At 45.6% G+C, this 22,230-nt stretch overlaps 2 protein-coding genes across 3 annotated transcripts in view; one reads left to right on the plus strand and one right to left on the minus strand.

Moving 5' to 3' along the window:
* Positions 1–22,230, minus strand: part of LOC144697271 (uncharacterized) — a 407,386-nt gene that overhangs the window by 302,464 nt on the left and 82,692 nt on the right. The window lies entirely within an intron of this gene.
* Positions 1–22,230, plus strand: part of LOC144697869 (uncharacterized) — an 84,067-nt gene that overhangs the window by 36,014 nt on the left and 25,823 nt on the right. The window contains 1 exon segment of the mRNA XM_078569838.1: positions 17,188–18,246. Coding sequence (XP_078425964.1) covers positions 17,188–18,246 — 1,059 coding nt within the window.

The following is a 22,230-nucleotide window of genomic DNA, read 5'->3' on the forward strand; positions in this document are numbered from 1 at the left end:
CTGCTGTGTATTTCCCCATTTTTGTTCTTTTAGTTTTCCAGGATTTATATATTTGTTTTCTTTTTATGAAAACATTCTTGTTGTAACACTGAAATCCAGAGGATTTTAAATCTGTTAAAGTCAATCCCCATCGAGTACACAGGAGGACTCAATTGATCTTAATAATTTCTGTTATCAATAAACAAAAAGATCTTACAAGACGTCCATATGGGAAATTGTTTTTCTCTGAGACCAGGGATGGCCAAACTATGTCCCAAAGTTCAGATCTGCGCTTTGAGCCTGGTCTATCGGGCCCACATACATGGAGCGCCATGTCCTTCATCCCCGATTTTAATCACTGCACCATTGGTGGCTGTGTCTTCAGCTGCCTGAACCCTAAGCTCTGGAATTTCCTCCCTAAACCTCTCCACCTTTCTACTTCACTTTCCTCCTTTAAGACAGTCCTTATAACCGACCTCTTTGGCCAAGCTTTTGGTCATCTGGCCTAATATGTCCTTATGCTCATGTGAAACCCCTTGGGATATTTTATCATGTTAAAAGCTCAATATAAATATAAGATGATGTTGTTGTAGCTCAGTCAGACCAAATCACTTGCTGAGTGAGTGAGGCTATATAAATGTAACTCAGACAGACACAGCTTGTTAGAACAGACCTGGGGAGAAGGAAGCTCTGAACTAATCACTGGACTCCTTGATCTCCACAAATGGGAAAAGGTGATTCTTTCCAAACATTCGAAAATACATTCATCAAAGATGGTTTGTTGTTGTGAGCTGCATTATTTGGTAGAATTAGAGTGAAGGAGTGGGATTGATCCACGGCCTGAGTCACCAGTTTAAGGACAGGAGGAGTAAGAATCTGGAGAGGAGAAAAGAATAAGTAGGAGACTGGACACTGAATCTGGAACAACGAGCGGAGAGGGAGAGGAGTGTGTGGGACAGAGATTTATAGATTTAGTGGAATGAGAGGGAAAATGTTCCATCGATACTAAAATTGTCTATTCTGAATTTCTATCTGAATTTCTATCCTGGACTGACAGTGATGATTTTTGTAAACTCTGTTTACAGGATATTAGAAGGGGAGGATTTGCAGATGAGAAACTCGAACCAAATATCTCAACAAGATCTTATGGAATCACTGAATTCATGTAAGATCAGCCTCTGATTATTGCAGGAGAAATGTTTGTTCTGTCTGTGGGAAAAGATTTAAATCATCAACGTAACTGGAAAATCATCAGGATACACACACCCGACTCAGACGCTCATCTCGAGGTCAAATATGACATCAAATGTCCAAAAAGTCCAGTTTAGTCTCAGACAGTTAGCAGGGAGAGGAATGGAGTTAGTAGCTAGGGAATGAAAACAATGACTTCGGTCTTCCCAATGTTTAATTGGAGGAAAATTCTGCACATCCACCACTGGATATCAGACAAACAGTCTGATAATGTAACAAAAGTGGAGAGCTTGAGAGAGGTGGTGGTGAGGTAGAGCTGGGAGCTGGCAGTGTACATGTGAAAACTGATGTCATTATGTGGAGCAGGTTGATGAGTCTCAGTTCATCTGCTGCTGAAACCCTCAACCATTGCTTTGTTTTCTCTAGACTTAACTCTCCCTAACGCATTCCTGGCCAGCCTCACACAGTCAACCTCCCTGTGATCTTGAGATCATCCAAAACTCTGCTGTCCATGTACTTACTACTCCAAGTCTTGTTCACCCATCACCCCTGTGCTCAGTGAACTACAAAAGCTCCTGGTTTATAACACACCTGTGAAACACCTTGAAAAGGTCAAATACATGAAAACCATTTTACAAATCCAAACTGCTGTTGTTGATTTGGACATTTATCACTGTTCCTCAATCATCACTGAGTGAATAACCTGTAACTCCTTATCTACCATCATTGTGGGAGCACCTTCACCACATGGACTGCAGCAGTTCAAGAAGGTCAAACATCATCTTCTCCACAGATAACTGGGGATGGGTAATATCTGCTGCTGGTCTTGTTAGTTAAGGGCAGGGGAGTGGGTTCGATGATTTGATGAAAAGGGACCTACTTGAGGCCAGGAACTAACTTCTACAACCAATGCCTACCCTGAAACAAACTGGCTCTTAACTGGTCCAACTGTGTTTCTAGACTCACTTCTCTGAACGACGCTTGCAATAAAATAATAGCAAAATACTGCAGGTGCTGGAAATCCGAAATAAAAAGAGGGAATGCTGGAAATAGCAGGTCAGGTAGTATCTGCGGGGAGAGAAAGAGAGTTAACATTTAAGGGTGTGCAGGATGAATTATGGGGAATAAAAATGGTGTAGAATTTGATGGTCAATATAAGCACAGAAGTGGAAGAGAAATGAGCGATAGTGCAGGAAAAACATTTCCTGACTATTAAAGATAACTGTGGGAAGATAAAGCTGGAAAGCCAGCAGTACCTGGTCGGGGTTTGGGCAGCGGTGGAAACCTCATTTAGACACAGTCTGCAGAAGTAACAGAAAAATACTAAACATAGTTCAAATGCATCCATTATTAAAGACAGAGGAACTTAAACAATAGGAGAGAGGTGATCAGGGATGGCAGAGCAATGGATTTAGATCCACAGTAAAGTTGCTGAACAGCCTCAGAGCCATGGAACCTCTCACAGCATACAACTTAAGCCCAAATATGTAGACAACTGGTTAAAAATACTCATCTCTGAAACAATTTCACTGTTTTCAATTTTAAAATCTCCTTCTGGAGCCTGCAACTGGAAAGATATCAGAAGTACTGGAGTCAGAGAAAAATCTCCCAGTTGAGGAAATACCCGGGGAGCGGGGGTGATGTCACCGAGCAATTGTCGATGCGTGATGACATCACAGACACGAACACAGAACATCTGGGTCTGTGCAAACCAGTGATCACCACACATTATGAAGGATGTGAGGGTCCTTGAGAGGGTGCAGGGATGAGGGATTATAGTTGCAATGTTGTATTTTAGTTCCAATCAGCAGCAACAGAATTGTACTCGAACACAATCTGTAACCTCGTGCCCCGGGATATCCCCCACTCTACCATTACCAACAAGCCAGGGGATCAACCCTGGTTCAATGAAGAGTGCAGGAGGGCATGCCAGGAGCAGCACCAGGTATACCTTAAAATGATGTGTCAGCCTGGTGAAGCTATAGCACAGGACTGCTTGCGTGCCAAACAGCATACGCAGCAAGTAATAGACAGGGCTAAACGATCCCACAACCAATGGATCAGATCTAAGCTCTGCAGTCCTGCCACATCCAATCATGAATGGTGGTGGACAATTAAACAACTCACTGGAGAAGGCTCCACAAACATCCCCATTCTCAATGATGGAGGAGCCCAGCACATCAGTGCAAAACATAAAGGCTGAAGCATTTGCTACAATCTTCAGCCAGAAGTGCAGAGTGGACAATCCATCTCAGCCTCCTCCGGAGGTCCCCAGCATCACAGATACCAGTCTTCAGCCAATTCGATTTACTCCACGTGATATCAATAAATGGCTGAAAGCACTGGATACTGCAAAGGCTATGGGCCCTGACAATATTCCGGCAATAGTCCTGAAGACTTGTGCTCCAGAACTTGCCGCGCCCCTAGCCAAGCTGTTCCAGTACAACTACAACACTGGCATCTACCCGGCTATGTGGAAAATAGCCCAGGTATGTCCTGTACACAAAAAGCAGGACAAATCCAACCCAGCCAATTACTGCCCCATAAGCCTACTCTCGATCATCAGTAAAGTAATGGAAGGGGTCATCAACAGTACAGTCAAGTGGCAGTTGCTTAGCAATAAATAACCTGCTCACTGATGCCCAGTTTGGGTTCCGCCAGGGGCACTTAGTTCCTGACCTCATTACAGTCTTGGTTCAAACATGGACAAAAGAGCTGAACACCTGGGGTGAAGTGAGAGTGACTGCCCTTGACATCAAGGCAGCATTTGACAGAGTGTGGCATCAAGGAGGCCGTGCAAAACTGGAGTCAATGGGAATCGGGGGGGAAAACTCTCCACTGGTTGGAGTCATACCTAGCACAAAGGAAGATGGTAATGGTTCTCTGCCAATGCTGCCAGACCTGAGTTTTTCCAGGTATTTCTGTTTTTGTTTTGGATTTCCAGCATCCGCAGTTTTTTGTTTTTATCTCTATTATTATTAAGATGGTAATGGTTGTTGGAGGTCAGTCATCTCAGCTCCAGGACATCACTGCAGGAGTTCCTCAGGGTAGTGTCCTCGGCTCAATCATCTTCAGCTGCTTCACCTTCCTTCCAGCATAAGGTCAGAAGTGGTGATGTTCACTGATGATTACACGATGTTCAGCACCATTTGTGACTCCTCAGATACTGAAGCACTCCATGTCCAAAGTGCATCAAGACCTGGATAATATCCAGGCTTGGGTTGGCAAGTGGCAAGTAATGTTCGCACCACACAAGTGTCAGGCAATGACAATCTCCAACAAGAGAGAATCCAACCATTGCCCCTTGATGTTCAATTGCATTACCATCACTGAATCCCCCACTATCAACATCTTGGGGGTTACCATTGACCAGAAACTGAACTGGACCAGCCATATAAATACTGTGGCTACAAGAGCAGGTCAGAGGCTAGGAATAGTGTGACGGGTAACCCACCTTCAGACTCCCCAAAGCCTGTCCACCATCTACAAGGCACAAGTCAGGAGTGTGATGGAATACTTCCCACTTGCCTGGATGAGTGCAGCTCCTACAACACTCAAGAAACTTGATACCATCCAGGACAAAGCAGTCCGCTTGATTGGCACTACATCTACAAACATTCACTCCCTCCACCACCGACGCACTGTAGCAGCAGTGTGTACCATCTACAAGATGCACTGCAGGAATTGACCACGGCTCCTTCAACAGCACCTTCCAAACCCATGACCACTATCATCTAGAAGGACAAAGGCAGCAGATAGATGGGAACACCACCAAGAAGTTCCGCTCCAAGGCACTCATCATCCTGACCTGGAAATATATCGCCATTCCTTCACTGTCGCTGGGTCAAAATCCTGGAACCTCCCTCCAACCACCACTGTGGGTGTACCTACACCACATGGACTGCAGCAGTTCAAGAAGGCAGCTCACCACCACCTTCTCAAGGGCAGCTAGGGATGAGCAATAAATGCTGGCCCAGCCAGCGAAGCCCACATCCCATGAATGAATAATATGTTAGGTTGGAGAAACTGGGGTTCTCCTTGGAACAAAGGAGATTAAGGGGAGAATTGACAGAGGTGTGCAAGCTCATGGTAGGTTTAATAAGGTAAATAAAGAAAAGCTGTCCCCATTGGGTGATCGTAAAAGGATTATGGGACACAGATTTAAGATTTTGGGCAAGATCTACAGGGAGGATGTGAGAAAGAAATTTTCCACAGTAAGTGGTAATGACCTGGAATTCAATTCTTACACTCAGAGGTCGATAAAATCCAGGTCCTTATGAACTGAATGATGCTGTCAGGTGTTGCTGTGATGTTTGGTTTGAGTGCCTTGTCTGCAAACCCTCTTCTAACCCCCTGTAAAATGAGCTTCCAAAATCCATCCCTGTCAGTCCAGGATAGAAATTCACAACACTCTCACCTCTTCCTGACAGGGATGACCACGCATGCGCTCTGCTGCCCATTAACCCTTGTTGTCGTTGGCAGTCCCTCGATTCGAGGATGACGGCTACTCAGAGTAATGAGTTTCTGTGGTAGGGGGTCTTCATCTGACTGAACATACCTACAGATCATTGAATACATGGGGCAGAATGTGCCATGAGGTAGTTGAATCAGGAAAGCAGGATTTGCTTCCTTTACTTTCCTTCTCTGACCTTTCTCTGTCTCATCAATAATACAATTAAGACTCAAAGGTTAATGCAACTTGATGGACAAGTTGTCACCATTCTGAACAATGGGTAACAAGCTCCTGTCATTACAAACATCGCCCCCTATAAAGATCTTCCTTCCACAGTTTCCAACCTGATAGTCACCCAACCTCGGACGGCCCACTTCTACCTCCTACCCAAAATCCACAAACAGGACTGTCCCGGCAGACCGATCGTGTCAGCCTGTTCCTGCCCCATGGAACTCATTTCTCGCTATCTTAACGCCCTTCTCTCTCCCCTTGTCCAGATCCTTCCCACCTACATCCGTGATTCCTCTGACACCTTACGTCACATCAACAATTTCCAGTTCCCTGGCCCCAACCGCCTCCTCTTCACCATGGACATCCAATCCCTCTACACCTCCATCCCCCACCGGGATGATCTGAGGGCTCTCAGTTTCTTCCTCGAACAGAGGCCCGAACAATCCCCATCCACCACTACTCTCCTCCGTCTGGCTGAACTTGTTCTCACACTGAATAATTTCTCCTTTAACTCCTCTCACTTACTCCAAATAAAAAGTGTGACTATGGGTACCCACATGGGCCCCAGCTATGCCTGTCTCTTTATGGGGTATGTGGAACATTCCTTGTTCCAGTCCTACTCTGGCCCCCTCCCACAACTCTTTCTCTGGTACATCGATGATTACTTCGGTGCTGCTTTATGCTCTCGTCGGGACCTGGAAAAATTTATTAATTTTGCTTCCAATTTCCACCCCTCCATCATTTTCACATGGTCCATCTCTGACACTTCCCTTCCTTTTCTTGACCTCTCTGTCTCAATTTCTGGTGATAGACTGTCCACCAATATCCATTACAAACCTACCGACTCCCACAGCTACCTCGACTACAGCTCCTCACACCCCGCTTCCTGTAAGGACTCCATCCCATTCTCTCAGTTCCTTCGCCTCCGTCGCATCTGTTCTGATGATGATACCTTCAAAAACAGTTCCTCTGACATGTCCTCCTTCTTCCTTAACCGAGGTTTTCCACCCACGGTAGTTGGCAGGGCCCTCAACCGTGTTCGGCGCATCTCCCGCGCATCCGCCCTCACGCCTTCTCCTCCCTCCCAGAAACATGATAGGGTCTCCCTTGTCCTCACTTATCACCCCACCAGTCTCTGCATTCAAAGGATCATCCTCCGCCATTTCCGCCAACTCCAGCATGATGCCACCACCAAACACATCTTCCCTTCACCTCCCCTGGCGGCATTCCGTAGGGATCGTTCCCTCCGTGACATCCTGGTCCACTCCTCCATCACCCCCTACTCCTCAACCCCCACCTACGGCACCTCCCCATGCAAACGCAAAATATGCAACACCTGCCCCTTCACTTCCTCTCTCCTCACCGTCCAAGGGCCCAAACACTCCTTTCAAGTGAAGCAGCATTTCACTTGCATTTCCCCCAACTTCGTCTACTGCATTTGTTGCTCCCAATGCGGTTTCCTCTACATTGGAGAGACCAAACGCAGACTGGGTGACCGCTTTGCAGAACACTTTTGGTCTGTCCGCAAGCATTACCCAGACCTCCCTGTCGCTTGCCTTTTTAACACTCCACCCTGCTCTCTTGCCCACATGTCTGTCCTTGGCTTGCTGCGTTGTTCAGTGAAGCTCAACGCAAACTGAAGGAACAGCACCTCATCTTCCGACTAGGCACTTTACAGCCTTCCGGACTGAATATTGAGTTCAACAACTTTAGATCTTAAACTCCATCCCCACCCCCTTTCCGTTTCTTCCCCCTCCCTTTTGTTTTGTACAACAATTTATATAGATTTTTCTTTTCCCACCTATTTCCATTATTTTTAAATGTATTCTGCCCATCGGTTATTTCACCCCACCCCCACTTGAGCTACCTTGCTTGTCCTGCTCTCCACTCTTAATTAGCACATTCTTTTAGATAATATCACCACCTTCAACACCTCTTTGTTCTTTTGTCTGTGACATCTTTTGGTTATCTCCTCCTATCACTGCTTGCTTGTCCCAACAACACCTCCCCCCCCCCCCCCCCCCCGCAAAACCAGCTTATATTTCACTCCTTTCCCATTTGTACTTGGTTCTGTTGAAGGGTCATGAGGACTCGAAACGTCAACTGTGCTCTCCTCCGCCGATGCTGCCAGACCTGCTGAGTTTTTCCAGGTATTTCTATTTTTGCCCCCTATAAAGATAGCGGCCATTAATTGGCGCCGATATCTAAGAGCTGTGGTCCCACTCGGCGCAAACGGGGGAACGGTCACGTCTTTTTCGGGTTTGTAACTTCCATAACATGTTTACGAAGCTTCCCCGCCCGATCCATTACTCCCTCCCCTCGCTATCTCACCTTTACCTGTTGTGGAGCCAACAAGAAACTTCACCCAATCGTCATTATCAGCATTGCGCATGCTTCAGTCACAGCCCTGCCCCGTCATTCATTCACCCCGATTACTTGGATAACCAGCAGCGCACGCTCGGTCTTCCAGTCCCGCCCCCTCTTCCTATTGGTCTTGAGCTGCGTCAATCACCCGGGCATTGTGACGGTTTCAAACGCTGAGAGCGGCCACAGACTCAGCCTGACTTGCTGATTCTTGGCAGCATTTTCTGTTTGGGAATTAGAGCTAGAGATGGATGGTCAGTTCCCCTCTGTCCCCGGGAGGATTCACACTCATTTCCCCAGTGCAGTGAGTTTAGTTTCATGTCGAACAGGGAGACAGATGCTGTTGTATCATTCTTTAAAAGCTCCTTCTTCAACGATAAGTGAGGGAAAACTGAGCCACCCTGACCCAAAAACAAGATACTGTAGATGGTGGAAATCCGACCTCAAAACAGAAAATGTTGGAAACACTCAGCAAATCAAACAGCATCGATGCAGGGATAAAAATAACTTAAATTTCTTATTGACACTGTTCTATCCACATCAATGCGGTTGACTTTTCACTATCCTCTGACGTTGCCTCGTAAGCCACTCAGTTGTATTCAGCCACGTTTAGTGGTTCGAAAAGGTCCATTCCCACCTTCTCAGGACTGCTAGAGATGCATGCCCATATTCTGAGAGCAGATTTAAAATTTTATTTTCCATGCTGACTAACAGATCTCCCATAGCATTGCTCATGGAAAGTCTGTTTTATAATGCAGAAACAATAAACCATATTACACCAAATATCCTGCTACTGATGGGAACTGTGAGCAAGCTGGCTGAGTTCATGAAGGATGGAGCTTCTTCTTGTAAATAAGAACGTTAGGAGGTTAAATGCCATTTGGCAATTAATGCCAATTTAGAGGTACAGCTGAGTAAATTTCTCAGAAATCAGTAGGAAATATAGCTAGCTTCTTTTTCTTGTTTGTTTGTGACCCAGATTTGCACATGCGACACCTGAAGTGACACCTGAAGTGTGCCGTATATATCACAAACCGTTATATGCACCGTAGAGCTCCTGTTGTGTTGGGAGAAGAAATTGTGTAGTAGGCAACATGGAACTCAGTCAAGAATTTGTTTTTGTGTTTTGTTGAGAAGGGAATTATGTTTGGAGAGGCACAGGATTGTAAGGATGGGGGTTATTATAATAGATCAGGAAGCACCTTTTTGCCAAGTGAGATGGACTTAAGAGTTTTGCTGCAATGCATTTTATGTTCTCGAGGAGTAGTTTGGCATCGAATCTTAACTGATTTGGGGGCATTCATACAGTCTATGATGCACAGACTGTAAAACCATATTGTCTTCCTTCTCCTTAGACTTGCATACAATCTCTGTATTTCATTCATATTAAACCACGAATCCATCGACAAACTACTTCCACATTCCACGTCAATTTCTCCTTTGCTTTCCCTATTCTGAAAATAAATAATTCCTCTCCATCCATCACTATAAGCCAGCATTAGTTGTGGCAATTATCTTCGGTTTTATCATTAATTAACTTTTTTTATTGTGTAATTGCCATACATAGTTGGTCTGTGATCAAACTACTTGGGTGGAAGCTTCCTGAGACTGCAGTGAGTAACTCAGCCACACGTTACAACTAGGTCTCAAGTTCGATGCCCAACTGACTCTGCGTTGGACCACTCACTACCTTTGCTGTTGTCAGCCTTGGACTAATGAAGTGACATTCAGCCAGTATTACCGTTTATCATTGCTATCCAATGACCCTTGCTGGAAGGAGGACAGAATCAGGATTAACTGTGATATGCTGAATGCTTCAGTCACTTTCTTACTGGTATGCCGTACCGGACCCTATGGCTTACTTTCACCTCTGATCTATGGGGAAGGAAACGGAGTGAACATTTCATTTTGGCGACCCTTTATCCAAACTAGAAAAAATTAGTGATTTAATAGTTCACCAGCAAGTACAGAGTTGGAGAAAAGAGAGGCGGAGAGGAGAAAAGATCTAACAGTGTTGTGATAGGATGGAAGACTGGAGTGATTAAATGACAAAGGGGATGATGGTGAAAGACAAAATTGGCTGAAAATGAGACAAGTAAAGAAACTAATGGGACAAGTGAAGAACCAAAGAACAGCCCCCCAGAGGAGGGATAAATGGTAACAGCAGAACCATTACCAGCACTTACTGTCTGAAAAAATGGGAGCAGTGGTTATGATCTGAAATTGTTGAAATGAATGTTGAGTCTGGAAGGCTGTAAAGTGCCTAATCAAAGTTGAAGTGTTGTTCCCTGGGTTTCCTTTGAGGTTCATTGGAACAGTGCAGGAGGCCAAAAACAGAGGTCAGACTGGGAGTGGGATGGAGAATTAAAATAGTAAATGACTGGAACTCAAGATCACATTCATACTGAGTGGTGATGTTCCACAAATAAGTCACCCAATCTGGATTTAGTCGTCTCGGTGTAGAGGAGATCACATCGTGAGCAGTGAAAATGTGATAATAAATAGCAAGAAGTACAAATAAATCCCTGTGTCACCTGGAGAATGTGTTGAGGCCCTGGAATCTAGGAAGGGAGGAAGTGAAAGTGCGGGCGATGCACCTGCTGTGTTTGTATGGAAATGATTCACAGTGATGTTCATAAGCACACAAGAAATAGTACAGGGGTAGACCATACAGCTCTTTGAGTCTGCTCCACTATTAAATGATTTTCCATCTCAACTCCACTTTCCCGTCCTATTCCCAAATCCATTGATTCCTCGAGCATCCAAATCTTCATGGATTTGCATCTTGAATACAGTCAAGACAGAGAGTCATAGATTCAATTCATTTTAATCTGGAAAATGCACAGTGAAGGCCCACATTAATTGAAAGTTGCCCCTATCCCTGCTCAGCAATCATATGAATTGAACTGGATCTGACCTAGTGTCACCGCGCTGAAATCCTGTATTTCTCTGACACGTTATTCTTAATGTCATAATTGATGGATTATATGTGAAACAGCCCACTGTTTCACTGTAAAGGGAAGAGACAACTTTGTAGATGCTCCATATGTTGCAGACTGGCTCGCTAGATCTGCTCATCCATCTCATCTGATATTCAGCTGATGGAAAATGCCTGAAATACTGCAACATACAGACATTTGGGGACAATGATGAGTTTGTAGCTCAGATTAGCTTAGGACACCATATTATAAGATGGTATTTGGAATTCTCTAACTGACAGGTTATACTCATCAAGAAAGGGTGAACAGACTGGATACGTTTTCTTTGGAAAAGGGAATGAGGAGTGGCTTGATCAAGGAATTTAAGATTTCAAAAGTGTTTTTTACAGGGAAGACAACTGGAAGATTTTCCGCTTGTGCAAGTATGAAAATAATTATAACTTACTTAGTAATAAATCTAATGTGCAGTTCAGGAGAAACCTCCTTAACCAGAGATAAAAACATAAAATGCTTGAAATATCTGGCAGCATCTCGGGATTGAGAAACAGAGTTAATGTTTCAGGTCTGTGCAATGATGTAGTGCAGTTCTGATAAAAGGTCCTAGACGTGAAATATAAACTAAGTCTCCCTCTTCATGGACACTACCAGATCTCCTGACTATTTTCAGCTATTTTGTTGTTAATTCAGATTTCCAGAATGTGCAGTATTTTCCTTTTCATTAACCAAAGCATATTAAGAATGTGGAACTTATTACCAGATGGTTTTTAGATCACCATCTGAGCTGGAAACTGAGCTGGAAAATCTAACCACAAAAAAAGATCGTTCACCTGCTTAATGAGAAAATGGATTCACTCAGTTATCCAGTTTACTGACACAACAGCTCAGTCACACTGGCGGAAGACCATTCAGATGCTTCACCTGTGCAAAGGGATTTACTCCATTTTCACGCCTGTTAACACTCGAGCTTTAAAGGTTCAAAGGATTTGATCCACAACCAGCGCATTCTTATTGGCGAGGAGCAGTTTAACTTCTGTTTAAGGGAAAAAAATCACGTTCACCCCTCCTGCTGAGACTCCAGTGAGTTCACATCTGACAGTAGGGATTAGTTGTACTGTTAATCGCATCCAGGACAGAAATATAGCAGAAGGTTTATGCACTTTGCTTGCTCAATTGATTTAATAATTTCATATCCTGGCACTGTGACTCCAATCGAAATCGGATCACAAAGCATAATTTTCGATTGAACAGTACCGTCTTTCAATGGCGGGGTGTTTACCCAGCATGTTGCGCAGGCGTACTGCTGGGCTGTAATCGGAGCATGCGCGATGCGGTCTCTGACTGGGACATGCGCAGTGCGGGTTGTGCCTGGAGTTCGGCGGAGCAGGGAGGAAATTCGGGTGCTGTTGAGCCATGGAGACGCAGGGTGGGTGGAGAGGATTAGAGCCAGTGGAATGGGCGGGGAGGCTTCATAAGCACTCGGTGGAGGTCGGGGTCACTAGGAGCCGACCGATCCTGCGTTTACGTGGGGCGAGAGCTCGTGAGTCCCAGTGACTGGCTGACAGCCTTATAGGGGGCGATGTGCAGGAGAGCGCATGCGTGATCGCCATCTTGATAGGGGCAATGGGCAGGAGGGCGCATGCGCGGTCATCCTGTCCCTGTCAGCATGAAGTGAGAATATTGTGAATTTGGTAAATATACAGGTTACTGGAAGTGGAGGCTTGACAGACGGGAAACTCAAACTGAACACCACATCAAGAGCTGACAGAGTCGTTCAATTCATCAGGACCTGAATGTCATTGGCCTTTGAATCTAGAAGGAAAAAGGTTTGTCTGCTCTGTCTGTGAGAGAAGATTTCAGTTATCAGTGTGACTAGAAAAGCACAGATACACAAACCCTGGTTAGACTACACCTGGAGAACTGTGTTCAGTAATGGGCAACAATACTTAGGAAGGACAGAATGGCCTTGGAGGGAGTGTAGCACAGGTTTACCTGAGAGATATCTGAACTCCAAGGATTAGATTAGAAAGCAAGATTCCACAAAAGTCACAGAGTCATTATGGCACAGAGGAGGCCATTGAGTTCATGCCAGCTCTCGAGAGCAATCCAGTCAGTTATTACCCTACTCTATCTCATATCCTTGAAAGTTTATTTCCCTTAAGTGCCTATGAAATTTACTTTTGAAATCACTTATCGTGTCCGTTTTCACCCCCCTCATCGGCTGCAAGTTTTGGGTCATTACCACTCACTGTACAAAAACATTTTTCATCACATCTTCCATACCTTTTATCCTAAACTTTAAACCTGTGTCCCCCTAGTCCTTGTACGATCAGCTAATGGAACAGCCTTTCTTTGTCCATTTTACCTAAACCTGTCATAATCTTGTACACCTCTATCAATCTCCCCTCAACCTCCGTCACTGGAACCATTCTGGTAAATCTTCTCTGCACCTTTTCAAGGACCTTCAAGGATTCTTCCTAAAGTGAGGTGACCAGAACTGGATGCAATTTTCAAATTGTGGCCTAACCAGAGCTTTATAAAGACTCAGCATAACTTCCTGTTTTTGTTCTCAATACCACTATTTATGTAGCTCAAGATCCAATCTGCTGTGGTAACTTCTCTCTAAATACATCCTGTCGCCTTCAGAGATCAAAGCACATGAAGCCCTCTGTCCATGCTCACTCTTTAGAGCTGTGCCATGAATTATATCTTCCCCCTCCCTATTCCTCCTGCTAAAATACATCACTTCACTGTGAGGGTTGTAATTCCTGGAATTTAGAAGATTAAGAGGTGATTTGATTAATGTTTTTGGGATACTAATTGGAACTGACAGGGTAGATATAAAGGAACTATTTCCACTGGTTGGGGAATCTATGTTGAGTGGGTGGAGACTAAACATAGAATCAGGTTCCAGCACCTTTTCAGGTAGAGAGTTCCCGATCCTGACAACTCTCTGTTGGCGCAGAAGCTGCTGAACTCGATGCTGAGTCTGGAAGGTTGTAAAGTGCCGAATTGAAGAATGAGCTACTGTTCCTCGAGCTCCCATTGAGCTTCATTAGAAAAGCTCAGGAGGCCAAGGACAGAGAGGTCAGAGTGGGAGCGGGGAGGAGAATTAAAATGACTGTAAGCTCTGAGTCTAGTGTTCACTTAACGTGGCCAAATCCTCAATAAATTTCCTTTTGAAATGATTAATTGTCTCCACTTTCACCACCCTTGTGGGCTGCGAGTTCCAGGTTATCATCACTCGCTGTGTAAAAATGTTCTTCTTCATATCCCCGCCCCCTCCTCCACATCTCTTGTCCAAAACCTCTATCCTTGTGTCATCAGCTAATGGGAGCAGGTTTCCTTTGTCTATCTCATCTAAATCTTTCATAACTTTGTACACCACTATCAAATCACCTCTCAATCTCCCCTGCTCCAAGGAGAACAACCCCAGATTTTCCAACCTAATGTTGTAGCTAAATTCACTCATCCCTGGAACCATTCTGGTAAATCTCCTCACACCTTGTAAAGATTTAGTCATCACCCATACTCAGAAAGCCTATATAATGATACAAGATTTAAAAGAGTTCCTGTACTATGTGCCCTGAATATCATACACCTGTCCCCAAGGTTATGTCATCATCTACAAGGATCTCAATGTTCAGATGATAAGGGAATTATCCGGGGATTTCAGAAGTCAGAACGCAGGGAGAGAGATGGGTGGACTATGACAACCCAGTAGCCAAGTGTTAAGGCAGTTTTGGAAAACACTGAAATCGTCCCTGTGATAGTGACACCAGTAAAAAGGGTGGAGGGAAGAGAGGGATCAGTGACTGGGCTGGAGTAGGGGCCACGGCTGGCACGGCTGCTGGGAAGCACTTAGATATGGAGAATATGTGGGAACAGGACGAGGCTGTGAGGCAGCAATCTTCAGTAAAAGAAATAAAAGGCAGAGAGATGAAATCCTGGAACAACAATAAGGAATGAAATCCAGAAAAGAGATGGTGGACGGACTGATCGAGAGAAAGGGAATGGTCAGTGAGATCGTTCAGCAGCATAAAATTGAGGTGAAAAGTCAGAACGTATCTAAAGCTGTTCCCTGTGTGATGTAAGGAGGGTTTTTATTGGATCAGGTACAAGGCCAGGAGGACATTGAAAAGCAATAGAGAGTCCAACAATAGAGAGCCCAAAGGGTCTGGAGGGGGGAGAGTTAATAATCCCAGGGAGTCACAGGCTGCACAAACTTCAAGTGTGAGCCCAGACCCATTTTAAAACAGTGAACAAATAAGTTCCTGATTTTACTGAAACTTTTTTCCATGTCCCAGCTCCTGTAAATACTGACGGGAAAGGGACCGGAATCTCCGGAGGCTCCACTCCACTGGCTGCTCGTGAGGAAGTGATCTCCGATCAGATTAATGTGCTTCTGCTGTGAGTATTTAATAAAGTGTCCGAACCTCTCAATGTGCTTCCTGTCCAATATCCCCCTCATCCATGGATCTTCCGTTTTACCAACTGGGAAAAAAAATGCCTGTTCACTGATTGGTCTCGATGGCGGCAGGATTATCCAGAATGCCTTATGGGTCAGAAAGTCCCCTATCAATGAGAATAGGAACCCAGAGCACCGGCGTGGGTGCCAGGCTGTGCTCAGTGTGGCTGGTGGAGATGGATTGAGGTGGAACAGGGAACAGGTGACTCAGGAAGCCGGGGGAGATTGTGGGCGCACAGGAGGAATTGGAGCTGGGGGTGGGTCAGAATTCAATTATCCCAGATAATCCTGAAAGAACTGTAGGGCTGGAGACGACCACGACCGTCAGGGAGCACAGGGGATGATGGTGAACAGGACTTGGTGCGAGTAAAGACATGAGCAGCTGAGTTTTGGGTGACCTCCAGTTTCTATGGAGTTGAATCTGGGAGGCCGACAAGACGCACAGTCGAATGGTCCAGTTTAGAGGGAACAAAGGAATGGATGAGTTTCAGCAGCAGATGAACTGAGGCAGGGGCACAGCTGGGCGATGTTACTGAGGTGGAAATGGGTGGTTTTAGTGATTTGTAGTCAGAAGCTCAGCTTGGGCTGAAATACGACAACAAGATTGTGAACAGTCTGGTTCAGCCTCAGAGAGCTGCAAGAGGGATGGAGTCGTTGGTTAGTGGTTGGAGTTTGTAGCAGGGACTAAAGACGATTATTTTAGTCTTCCCAATATTTCAATGGAGGAAACTTCTGCTAATCCAGTACTGGATGTTAGATAAGTCAGGATGGTGTGTGACTTGGAGGGGAACTTGGAGGTGATGGTGTTCACATTCATCTGCTGGCTGGTCCTTCAAGGTGGTGGTGGTTGAGGATCTGGGATGTTCCATCAAAGTTTTGGTTGAGTTGAAGATGTATTGAACACTCCTTCAGCCCCTGCATCTCCCACCTCTCTCTCTCTCTCCTCCCATGGAGGCCAGAGTCTTGTGTAGCCCAGTCTGGGTGACAGGTTCCCTTCCCTGAAGGACATTGGTGGACCAGTTGGGTTTTTATGACAATCCATCAGTTTTCATGGTCATTTTTCCAAGTGTCAGTCCCACAAATTCAGCTCAATTTCACAACCTGCCTTTGTGTTTCTGTGGACTCTCTCTCACTCATCTCTTTAGTTGAGCTTTATTTATAGAGCTGCTGGATTAGCTGCAGGCCTCGAGCAAGGCTACAATACACTCGCCAGAGTAGGAAAACCCCGCCCCTATAAGCTTCCCCATGCTCGGTGCTGATTGGCTGTTCTGACCACGTGACCCTCACTCAGTCAGGCTGGCCTTACAGCAACAATCACCACATTGGGTTTTTACCATAATCCAGCAGTTTTCATGTTCACTTTCTCCAAGTGCCGGCCCCACAAATTACCAGATTCATTCAGCTCAATTTCACAACCTGCCTTTGTGTTTTTGTGGGTTTGGTCTCATTCCCTCTTGTCTGTTTTAAATCAATTTCACAGGGTATTAGAAGGGGAGGATTTGCAGTCGGGAAACTCAAACCAAACATCACATCAGAATCTGACGGAATCGCCCAATTTCTCGTAACCGGAATATCATCGAATTTTGAACATGGAAGGAAAAAGCACCGTTCACAGTGGGGAGAAATCATACACGTGTTCTGTGTGTGGACGAGGCTTCAGCCAATCATCTGGCCTGTTGAGACACGAGTCCAGTCACACCGGGGAGAAACCATGGAAATGTGGGGACTGTGGGAAGGGATTCAGATCCCCATCTGAGCTGGAAAAGCATCAGCGCAGTCACACTGGGGAAAGACCGTTCACCTGCTCCACACGTGGGAAGGGATTCACTATTTCAGCCCACCTGCTGAGACACCAACGAGTTCACAGTGAAGAGAGACCTTTCAAATGTCCATACTGCGGGAAATGCTATAAAAGCTCCCAGGAACTGATGTACCATCAACGTGTTCACACTGACGAGAGACCATATAAGTGCTCTCTTTGTGGTACTGGGTTTAGGTGATCATCTCAACTCACTGTACACCAGCGAATTCACACTGGGGAGAGGCCATACACCTGTTCCAATTGTGGGAAGGGATTCACTCAGTCCTCCGACCTGCTGACGCACCAGCGAATTCACACAGGGGAGAGACCGTTCATCTGCTCCGAGTGTGGGAAGGGATTCACTCAGTTATCACAGTTGTTGACACACCAGAGAGTTCATACTGGGGAGAAGCCGTTCACCTGCTCTGAGTGTGGGAAGGGATTCACTACCTCATCCACCCTGCTGACACACCAGCGAGTTCACACTAATAAGAGGCCTTTTAAATGCTTGGACTGTGGAAAGTGCTTTAAAAGTTCCTGGGAACTGATGTACCATCAACGTGTTCACACTGACGAGAAACCGTTCAGGTGCTCTCACTGCGGAACTAGGTTCAGGCGATCATCTCAACTCACTGACCACCGGCGAATTCACACAGGGGAGAGACCGTTTACCTGCACTGAGTGTGGGAAGGGATTTACTCAGTCATCCAACCTGCTGACACACCAGCGAGTCCACACTGGGGAGAGGCCATTCACTTGCCCCCAGTGTGGGAGGGGATTCACTACGTCATCCAGCCTGCTGAGACACCAGCGAGTTCACAAGTAACTGCAGTGATGGGCTTTTGCTGTTAATCACATCCAGGACTGAACTACATTCACTGGGGTCTGTTTCTGCTGATGTTAATAAACTACAGACCACTTACAGGGGCTAATATTCAGGCAAAAAGTCAAATAAATCAGCTTTGTGTTAAAGACACAGTGTGTTGACTCTTTTTAATATCTCTAAACAAAGTTAGTTCCTTTTGAAGGGCTCTCCCTGTCCCCTGTCTCCTCCATCCTCACCCCCAATAACAAGTTTGAGGAGCTCATGGAGCTTCTTTGTCACTGAGGTTGAGACAATCTGATCAGCTGCCTCTGCTGCTTCCTTCCCTTCCACTAGCCTACGGGGCTGAACTGCCTCTAAAGTTCCCTGTTGCTCGAGCCCTGAACTCTCATCTTTCTGTGGTTTCCCTCCCATCTCCCCTGACGCCCTCTCAGAGCTCATCTTTGTCCATGAAACCCACCTCCTGCTCCATCGATCCTACTTCCACAAAACTGCTGATCACTCAACTTCCCCATGTTCACTAACTATGTTAACAGTTTCTCTCTCAGACACTGTCCCTCTCTCCTTCAAATCTCCCATCCTCACCCCCTCCTCAAAAAACAAATCCTTGACCCCACTGTCCTTCCAAACTATTGCCCCCATCTCCAGCCTCCCTTTCCTCTCCAAAGTCCATGAACGTGTTGTCACCTCACAAATCCCTGCCCATCTTTCCCAAAATTCCATGGACAGGTTATTGCCCTCATCGGGCCGGCACGCCCGACCCCAACATAAAATGATGGCCAATGTCATCGCGCGATATTGCGGTCGGCGGGTGCACGTGGGAGTCGGCAGCGCGCCCGCTGACAATTAACAGGCCTATTGAGGCCATGAAAGTAATAATTCAATGAAATTTTGCGCTGCCCGTCTAACCTCACGGTCGGTGGGCAGGTGAACAGGCCAAGCGGCCTTTGGATTTTTTAGGAAACCACATCCACGGGCGGGGCGAGGTTTCCGACAACAAATAAAAACTAAATATTTTTAAATTTAATTAATAACATGTCCCTACTCCTGACAGTCACATGAGGTGACATGTTTTTAACATTGCTTAAATTTTTAATTTTAAAAATCTTCCTCGAATCCAGATCACGGGCGGCTTCCCAACTGCTCCCGGGCCCGACCACCGGAAAATCCTGGCCCATGTTTGAATCCCTCCAATCAGGTTTCCACCCCTGCCTCAGGACTGAACCAGCTCTTATCAACGTCACAATGACATCCTATGTGACTGTGACAAAGATAAGCTCGCCCTCCTCGACCTCGACCGTCTGCAGCCTTTGACAAGGTCGACCACATCATTCTGCACCTTCGCCTCTCCCCTGTCGTCCAGCTGGGTGGGGTCACTCTCTCCTGGTTCCATTCTTCTCTATCTAATCATAGTCAGGGAATCACTTGTAATGTCTTACCTTCCCACTCACACAGTTACCTCTGGCATCCCCAAAGGATCCAGCCTTGGTTTCTTATTTCTCATCAACCTGCTCCCCACAATGACATCATCTGAAATCACTGTCAGTTCTCACATTTACACTGACACCTCCCAGCTCTACCTCACCACCACCACTATCGACTTCTCCACTTTTGGTCAATTATCAGACTGTTTGTCTGACATCCAGTGGTGGATGTGCAGAAATTTCCTCCAATTAAATATTGAAGTCGTTGTTTTCATTGTCAGAATGACTGGTAGAGCAGATTCAATAGTAACTTTCAAAAGTTATTTGGACTTTTATTTAATAAGGAAAGATATAGAGGGTGATCGGAAAAGAGCAGGGGAGTGGGACAGATTGGTAACATTTTCAGGGACAGTACAGGCACAATGGGCTGAATGGTCACCATCCATACTCTATGATTGTATCATATGATGTTTACTATGAATCATTATTATAAATCATAGAACCTTCTAATAGTACAGCAGAAAAGAAGGCCATTTGGCCTATTGAATCTGTGCTGGTAACGACTTACCCAATTAGTACCACTCCCCCATTCCTGCATCATTTCTCCTTCAAGTATTTATCCAATTCCCTTTTGAAGGTCACTTTTGAACTGTATCCATCGCCCCATCAGACAGTGCATTCCAAATCCTTACAACTTGTTACTGAAAAGATTTCCTCCTGATGCCTCTGGTTCTCTTGCCAATCGCCTTAAATCAGTGTCCTCTGGTTATCGACCCATTGGTCATGGGAAATATTTTTTCCTTATTCACTCTATCTAAACCCTTCATGATTTTAAACAGGTCTATCAAATTTCTTCGCTTTCTCTGTACCAAGGAGAACAGCCCCAGGTTCTCTCATTGATCCGTGGTCCTGTGATCCACCAATGCTGGAATCATTGGAGTCAATCTCCTCTGTGCCCTCTCCAAAGCTTTCATGTCCTCCCTAAAATGTGATGCTCAGAATTGGACACAATCCTCCAGCTGGGGCAGAAATAATATTTTTTATAGTGAGACTTCCTGACCTTTGTACTCTCTGTCTCTACTTATAAAGCCCAGCATCCCATATGCTTCACTGACCATTTGTTAACCTGTGCTCACGCCTTCAGAGATTTGTGCACAAACAAACCCAAGTCTGTCCTTTTCTGCATCCTCTTCAAAATTGTACCATTTGGTCTGTGTTGTCTCTCCTCAGAACAGTGGGATTAGATGAAGTCAGCTGTACAAGACTCCTGTGCCCAAACCATTGGGTTTGAGCATCGTCGTCACCAGGACTGGTTCAATGAAAATGATGCTCAAAACGTGACCTCCTGTAACAAAAATGAACAACCTTCATTGCCCTGCAGAACAACCCGAGGTCGCAAGAAGGCAGAGTTCCAACAGCTCAAAGCTGACGGCCAAAGACAATAAAGTACAAGTGGTGGGAGGAGCAAGCCCGAGATATCCAACAATACGTTGACCATCATGACAAGCAAAGCTTTTTGAAGCCACCAGGGTCATGAATAGACCAAGATAAATGAACAAAATCCCCTTCACTCAGAATCAGAATCACAGTGCAGAAGAGGCCCTTTGGCCCATCGAGTCTGCACCAACACGTGAGAAACACCTGACCTACCTACCTAATCCCATTTCCCAGCACTTGGCCCATAGCCTTGAAGGTTATGACATGCCAAGTGCTCATCCAGGTACTTTTTAAAGGATGTAAGGCAACCTGCCTCTACCGCCCCCCCAGGCAGTGCATTCCAGACCGTCACCACTCTCTGGGTAAAAAAGTTTTTCCTCACAGCCCTCCTAAACCTATTGCCCCTCACCTTGAACTTATGTCCCCTTGCGACTGACCCTTCAATGAAGGGGAACAGCTGCTCTATAGCCACCCTGTCCATGCTCCTCATAATCTTGTACACCTTGATCAGGTCGCCCCTCAGTCTTCTCTGCTCCAACGAAAACAACCCAAGTCTATACAACCTCTCTTCATAACTTAAATGTTTCATCCCAGGCAACATCCTCGTGAATCTCCTCTGCACGACCTCCAGTGCAATCACATCCTTCCTATAATGTGGTGACCAGAACTGCACACAGTACTCCAGCTGTGGCCTCACCAAGGTTCTATGCAACTCCAACATGACCTCCCTACTTTTGTAATCTATGCCTCGATTGATAAAGGCAAGTGTCCCATATGCCTTTTTCACCACCCCACTAACATGCCCCTCCACCTTCAGAGATCTATGGACGCACACGCTAAGGTCACTTTGTTCCTCCGAACTTCCGAATGCCATCCCGTTCATTGAATACTTCCTTGTCAAATTACTCCTTCCACCTCATACTTTTCAGGGTTAAATTCCATCTGCCACTTATCTGCCCATTTGACCATTCCATCTATATCTTCCTGTAGCCCAAGACACTCAACCTCACTGTTAACCACCCGGAAAACACAGGATGGTGTTTCTCTCCTCGAGCATGATAATGTCATCCATCAACACAGGAAAGAACATTTTCAACAACTCCTCAACCGTGAATCCACAGTG

Source organism: Cetorhinus maximus, chromosome 23 (assembly GCF_964194155.1).
Source record: "Cetorhinus maximus chromosome 23, sCetMax3.hap1.1, whole genome shotgun sequence".
NCBI classification, from domain to species: domain Eukaryota; kingdom Metazoa; phylum Chordata; class Chondrichthyes; order Lamniformes; family Cetorhinidae; genus Cetorhinus; species Cetorhinus maximus.